At 35.9% G+C, this 7272-nt stretch overlaps 1 protein-coding gene across 1 annotated transcript; it reads right to left on the minus strand.

Annotated features, from left to right (window-relative positions):
• Positions 1-1586: 1586 nt before the first annotated feature.
• Positions 1587-6811, minus strand: LOC139159453 (CD59B glycoprotein-like). The gene is made up of 4 exons (XM_070736774.1): positions 6706-6811; positions 3726-3796; positions 3292-3402; positions 1587-1872 (listed from the first exon to the last, which is right to left on the minus strand). Exons 2-4 carry the CDS (start codon positions 3772-3774, stop codon positions 1757-1759), a joined length of 276 nt encoding a protein of 91 aa, XP_070592875.1. The 5' UTR covers positions 3775-3796; positions 6706-6811; the 3' UTR covers positions 1587-1756.
• Positions 6812-7272: the final 461 nt, after the last annotated feature.

A 7272-nucleotide genomic window follows, 5' to 3' on the forward strand; every position in this document is an offset into this window, starting at 1 on the left:
GCAGCGACGTGCAGCTCAAAGACGGGGCCAATTAGAAAGGTATTTCCATCCCTGAATTGGCCACAGCTGGGTTTGGGTGTGGTTCTCCTCAGCAGGGTTGAAAAGGCAGGTCCGCCCTTACAGTCTTGTGGAGAGTTATCAACTGGGAGTCCTGTGACCTTGCTTTGATTCTTGGCGTCTCTGATCTTGGCTTGTGGCCTAGAAGTCTGGAAAACTTGTGGGAGGCGTGGGGTTTATTATCTCCAGCGTTGTTTTTGCCAGCAAGAATCCTGTTTTATTGCCTGGCCTTCGTGAAACCTCTGTGAAGCTTCATAGTGTTCCTGTCTGTAAGAACAGTTTTTGTTACCTGTGTTTGCTTTCAATTATATAAACTGCCTTTGCTTTTTACTAGTGTGTCTGGCTACTCTTTTTGGTTGGTGTTGACGTCTGGGGGGATCCAGACAGAACAGGAACTAGAAATCTCTGCAAATTAAGTCACTGAATCTATCAGGTCAGCCACAGATAATGGAGAGCAGCAAGGAAGGCAGTACACAAGAGATAATGCTAATTGTTGCCTATGTTTAAAGGTACAACTTTATATATAGGATTTAATATCCAGTTATCTGAGGAGGGACATCTCTGAGAACCGTCAATGACTCACTGATGACAATGGGCAATTTAAATATTTCTTTGAATATTTAAATTATCCCAAACTCAGTTTCTAGAAGGGAACAGATTTGAGAAAGGAACATCCCCTTCTGGGCCCAGCCAGTGATTGGTTTTACATGCCAGGTTGGCTCCTCATCCTCACTAAAATGGGTGGTGAAAGACAATTTATGGTAGACTGAATTGGCACTTGAAGATATCATTGACAAAATTGAACGGGTCCAAAGACGGGCTACAAGAATGGTGGAAGGTCTTAAGCATAAAACGTGTCAGGAAAGACTTAATGAACTCAATCTGTATAGTCTGGAGGATAAAAGGGAAAGGGGGGGGACATGATCAAAACATTTAAATATGTTAAAGGGTTAAATAAGGTCCAGGAGGGAAATGTTTTTAATAGGAAGCTGAACACAAGAACAAGGGGACACAATCTGAAGTTAGTTGGGGGAAAGATCAAAGGCAACGTGAGAAAATATTATTTCACTGAAAGAGTAGTAGATCCTTGGAACAAACTTCCAGCAGACGTGGTTGGTAAATCCACAGCAACTGAATTTAAACATGCCTGGGATAAACATATATCCATCCTAAGATAAAATACAAAAAATAGTATAAGGGCAGACTAGATGGACCATGGGGTCTTTTTCTGCCGTCAGTCTTCTATGTTTCTATCATCTTTAAGGGCCTCCCAAAAATCTGCTAAACAACTGTTGAAGTTTGAAACTACAAACATTAAGAAAAATAATGAAGATATGCGTGTGTACATTGCTGTGAGATAGTGTTAAGGCCCTTCTTTTCCTTTACATCTGGACTTTGACAACTAGCATAGTGTTGTGATGTTCTGGCATAAGTTGTGGTAACTTTTTTGCAACATTATCAGTACCTGAGGAAACTCCCAAAACACTGATTTGGTGTAGATACAAAATAGACAAAAACAATTCACAGTACACAATGCAAGATGTCGTGTTTTATTTCCCCCCCAATTCATATAGGATGGATTAAGAATATTATTGGGCAGCACATTACAAACCACTCTTCCATTTTAGACAAATCCCTTCCAGTGCAATTCGTGGAGTCCAATGATGCCATTGAGAAGGTCTTCAGTTGAAAGTGAACACTAACGGTTGCATCTGTCATAGCCACAACATACAGCACGAACTCCTGCCGCTGAATTCAGAACTTGACACTGATACAGAGAGCCGCATCTTTTGGCATACTTTGGTGGCTGGAAACCTACAGGGGAAAAAAAAAGACCTTGTGGTTGAGTATGGAAAAATTCTTCCACTTGACCAATATTGTCCTTTGTTAACAATTGAAGCTCCTAGATACTGTAGACCAGTGTTTCCCAACCTTGGCAACTTGAAGATATCTGGACTTCATCTCCCAGAATTCCCCAGCCAGCGAATGCTGGCTGGGGAATTCTGGGAGTTGAAGTCCAGATATCTTCAAGTTGCCAAGGTTGGGAAACACTGCTGTAGATTACTCTTTCTTCATTTTGGAAGCTGGGCCAGGCACATTATTCAAAATTCTTGGTTTTTTTTTCATTTGAAAAGCATGTTTCACATAAACAGCAAGACTAAGATTGGGGCAAGGTGGTTAGCTCTGAAAGTGACCAACCTGCTCTCCTGAAAACAACCCTGGTATCCAAAAAAACCAAGCAGGCTGCCTGGTAATGCAGTGGCAATCCCATTATTAAGCATTTTGCTTGCACCATAGTCAAAGTCTTGTAGAGGAGCCTGAACTTGAAGTAATGAGTAACACTGCATAAAAATGTTGATAAAGAATTGTCTCTTGTTGTTCTTCTTGAGCAATATTTAGTTCTGATTTTTTGGATAATGGAGACAATAATGTAAATTTTGTTTAAAAAAAAAATATTTTTATTATTTTTCAAAAGACAGACATTACAGACATAACACATAACATAAAAAGGAGCTACATTCGCTCTGCTCAAAATATAAGTCTCCATTGTACGTATGTACAATGAATGTACAATAATATGTAAGAAAAAACATATTATTGTTTAGATCAATTCAGAGAATTATAGAAACACCTATTACAATTCGCTATTTGAAAACAAATCTAATGATATATTGAACTATATATATTTTCTTTTTTTAAAAATCCTGAATATAAGTTAAATCAAATCAAACAAATACTTTCTATTATGAAACATCACTATCTAACTTAATGTTTCAAGTACATTTAACTTTTTGACTTAATATTTCAACTTCCTTATACATTTTTTTTATCCCACCAGATATATACCACCTGCCAAATATTATAGAATTCCGATTCTTCCTGGTTATGTAAATTTTCAAATTCAAGCCAACGGTTCTAATGTTCCATGTTTGAAGTTCATTTATTTGACTCATCTATCTATGGGAACATCCAGCAGGTGTCTACATGTATTCCACCATCTATTACTAAATAGGGTTGCTTTAGAAAGAGGCATTTAGACACTCCAGTGTATCCTTCATAGAGCTGTGTCTTTTGTAAGGTTTGTGCAATTTGGAGACCTGGAATTTTCTCCCAACCTGATTGCATCCATTAATGATTCTCCATAGCATTTTAAAAACTCATTGAACCCCCTCCCCCCAAAAAAACCCCCTAAAGGACTAAATATAATATTTTTTTCCACATTATTATACTTACCAACTGCTGGAAAGAATATGCTCATACACTGGTCATCATTACCAGTGCAGGTAGCTGTGTTAAAACATCTTCCTCCCCTGGGACAATGATAACATTCCAGAGCATCCACAGCTGAAAGAGAGGAGGCAAAATAGCAACTCAATTTCCAAAAATTATTTGGAATGTTCCAGAATGAGAGACAGACAGACAGAGAGAGAAAGGAGTGGGAGAGGAGAGAGAAAGAGAGAAAGGAGAGAGAAAGATATAGGAAGGGAGAGAAAGAAGGAGAGAGAAAGAAATAGAGAGACAGAGAGGGGGGGAGAAAACGAGGTGGAGAGAGAGAGAGAGAAAGAGAGAGAGAAAGGCCTCTCTAGGACTATTGAATTTTAAGAGGAAGGGACCAGGTCTGGGAAAGAAGAATGGTCAGTGTTGAGTGATGATGACTGTTAACTTACCTTGTGACCAAAGCATTACAGCAAGAAGGCACAAGATTATTTTTCTCATTGTTTTTCTGGAAACCGATTGCCTGCAATCAAGAGTTGGAAATCAGAGTCACTAGCTGTTCAGAATATTTTGGGTTGGGGAAAAAAGAGCTGAAACCGAATTGATGCCCAAGGTCTGAGAATTTGGAACTTTATTAAAATTGAAATGGTCATTGAATAGTTTGGTACTTAGAAAAGAATGAATGATTTAATGATAAAAAAAGCAAATTTTAAATGAACAAATTGATAATTATATTGCAGTTCATGATGATTTTACTGGACTTTACAATAAACAAAGAAAATGGGGAGAAAATATTGGCATCAAATGAAACAATTAAAAAAAGAAGGGGGTAACATTGAGGAGAGAGGGACAATTGAAGGTAGAATTGGGCAAGCATTATTTTTAAAAAGGAAATAAAAAGTTTTGGGGAAAGGAAGATGGAGTTATAAACACCAAAAGAAGAAGGGGGGGGGAGAGTTAAGCATGCCCACACATCTGTAGCAAAAGGATTATTGCAATTTTGATTTGGAAACTTATAAATGAAATAAAAGTCCATATTTACTTATTTATTTTATTTTATTTATTCATTTGTCCAATACACAATACATATGGAAGAGAATAGACATGAAGTAATATATATAAAGATAATATGTAAAAATAGAAGAGAAGATAAAAAGGAAGAAAATATATATGAGATATGAGATAAAGGAAAGACAATTGGACAGGGGACGAAAGGCACACTAGTGCACTTATGTACGCCCCTTACTGGCCTCTTAGGAACCTGGAGATTTGAAATAAGATTTTGATTATTGATTCGAAATAAGATTTTGGAATTAATTGTAAGAATTGTTCCTGTGGGAAAATGCCTTTGCTTTGGATTGTTTTGATTTTTAAATGATAGGCTAGGAATTTGAAGATTGGGTGGTAAGGATAAGTAGAATAAAGTGTAACTTTGTTGCTTGTATCCTTAAGATTTATATTTATATTGCTTCCTTATTGCTTATTTGTACCCTATGACAATCATTAAATGTTGTACCTTACGATTCCTGACAAATCTTTTCTTTCATGTACACTGGGAGCATATGCACTAATGACAAATTCCTTGTGTATTTAATCACACTTGGCCAATAAAGAATTCCACTCTATTTTAAAGATTAAAATTAAAGAGAAGAATGCTCAAATTTGACTTGCTTTTTCAGTATTGAGTAAAATATTTTAATATTGAATATGTTGAAGGATATTTTGGAACAACGGACCCAGAAGAAAGAAGAAAACTGACTTTGAAGTTTCTCTCCTAAACCCCAAAAGCTTTAACCATAGACTGTCTACTATCGACCTCACCCCATATCTAAAAGTTCTGTATGGTGGCACCATCTTGCCTACCGCCACTGTCCTACTGTCCTATTGTCCTTATTTATCTCTACTGACTTTGCTTATGTTTATGTTTACATCTATGCCTCCTATCTTGTACATATTTGACAAAACAAGCAAATAAAAATAAAAGTTAATTTTAAAAGTTTCTATCTATATAGATAGAATGTGTGAGGTAGGATATGTGAAGATGGGATCATCTGTTGTGTTTCCTTCTGACATTATATTATTATTTGAAAGTATAAATTTTGATAAAATTACTATTAGAGATTTCAGATATGAAGCTTCTCTTTGGGAATTTCACAATTAAAAAACACAATTTATATTCTCTTTCGTTATACATTCTTCTGAATATGTTACATGCAGTGAAGGGCTACCAAAATTTTTACTACCACATTGTGGGCATGGCTTATGCAGGATGCCCTGAATTTTCTTTCAATATGTTTCAATGCAAACTGGGTGCTCTGGGGTGGAGCTCCATTTTCACTACTCCACTGCTTCCCCCCCTCCCATCCGGGCAGTAGCCCACCCCAGGTTACATGTCACACAATATTTGCATAGAGGCCAGAGAGGCAATTTATACATACACACAAGTGTATGTGCCAAATATGTTGACGAGGAGAGGGGGAAAACACAGATTGAAATCAGAATTGTACATTCACAACTTTCCTGCCTGGCTGTTTAAAAATTACGTTGTTGTTATTCATGACATCTTTTAAGAAATGGAGAAGAAGGCATTCTATGACAGATACTATATTATATGTTAAGAATTCTCTATATTTATAATGGGAAATGCTCTTCATAAAAAGATCCTTTTTTATATATGAATGGTAGGAAGTATACTCTGTTTTTCCAAAAATAAGACAGCATCTTCTATTAATTTTTGCTCCCAAAGATGTGCTATGTCTTATTTTCAGGGGATGTCTTATATTTTTTAATGAAGAATTCACATTTATTGCTGAACAAAAAAAAGAACATTTATTATATACTGTACAGTAGTTTTCATCATAAACCAGCATAACCAGACAAAATGTGAATCCTATCAAGAATTTCTTACTACTACCATACCATTATTTCCATGTACAACAGTTATACTTTCTTCAAATATATGTTACATATGTTCTGTTCGGGAATGCTGTGAAATGAAACGTCTCCCATGTCTTACTTTCGGGAGATGCCTTATATTACGCAATTCTACGAAACCTCTTCTATGTCTTACTTTCCCGGGTGACTTATTTCCGGGGAAACAGGGTAAGCCTCCAGCCTAGCCAGTGTTAATAGATGCTGGAACATGTGGTCCACTATCATCCGGAACATTGCAACTGCCTTCCCTTATTCTTTCTATAATATTTTTCTCTCATATATTCATGCTAAGGAATGTGAAATAATTCAAAATAATACTAATAATCATAATAGTTGCAGCACAGCAATACAATTAAAACCTTGGGGTTTTGGGCATAATAAGCTTAAGTGACTAATTTAGAATATAAGATATATAAGTAAGTTTTTCCCCCTGTATATTTATTGTATAAATAGGCACATAATGAATTAAAAATATGTGTGAGAAAAGCTGAATCTTACCTTTGATACCGCTGAGGTAAAATCGAGCTATGGTTTGATACCTGATGGTACAACTGCAAGTATATATAGAGAGGTGCTTTCTCCTCTCCTCCCTTTTTCTCTAATTTGGGATAATTTTTGGGAAATTCTTACTCTAAAATCCCTTATTTTGCAATAAGGAGTTTTTAACAGAAAGGGAAATCCATTTCTTACTCAATGGGTAAATAACTTTGTAAGAAAGACAATATGTCCTGGACTTGGAAAGCACAGTGTACGCTGTTTGTTTATTTATGGAGTAAGCTGACAAACTGACATGGCAAGATCACTGCTGATACTTTGTCCATGATTGCACAAAAGGAAAATATGTCTTCCATTCGCCCCACTAAAGTACTCTAAATATTTGTTCTCTTGTTAAATATATATTTTGTTCTCCTGTTAAATATATACTGTGGGAAGAATTTATAAATTTGTATGATTTGTAGAAATCTATAAGGAATCATATATTAACTATTTAACTTATGTGATGCATGGTGTGATTAGATTGTCTGATTGAGTAATATATAGGGGGTTTTCCTGTAGTTTTTAAAT

This window comes from Erythrolamprus reginae, chromosome 1 (genome assembly GCF_031021105.1).
Source record: "Erythrolamprus reginae isolate rEryReg1 chromosome 1, rEryReg1.hap1, whole genome shotgun sequence".
Classification (NCBI taxonomy): Eukaryota; Metazoa; Chordata; class Lepidosauria; order Squamata; family Dipsadidae; genus Erythrolamprus; species Erythrolamprus reginae.

Coding starts and splice junctions, on each gene's coding strand:
- LOC139159453 (XM_070736774.1), bottom strand. CDS start 3,774: ATGAGAAAAATAATCTTGTGCCTTCTTGCTGTAATGCTTTGGTCACAA. Junction 3,403..3,725: donor TGTAATGCTTTGGTCACAAG/GTAAGTTAACAG, acceptor CCTCTCTTTCAG/CTGTGGATGCTCTGGAATGT. Junction 1,873..3,291: donor CATATTCTTTCCAGCAGTTG/GTAAGTATAATA, acceptor TTTCCCCTGTAG/GTTTCCAGCCACCAAAGTAT.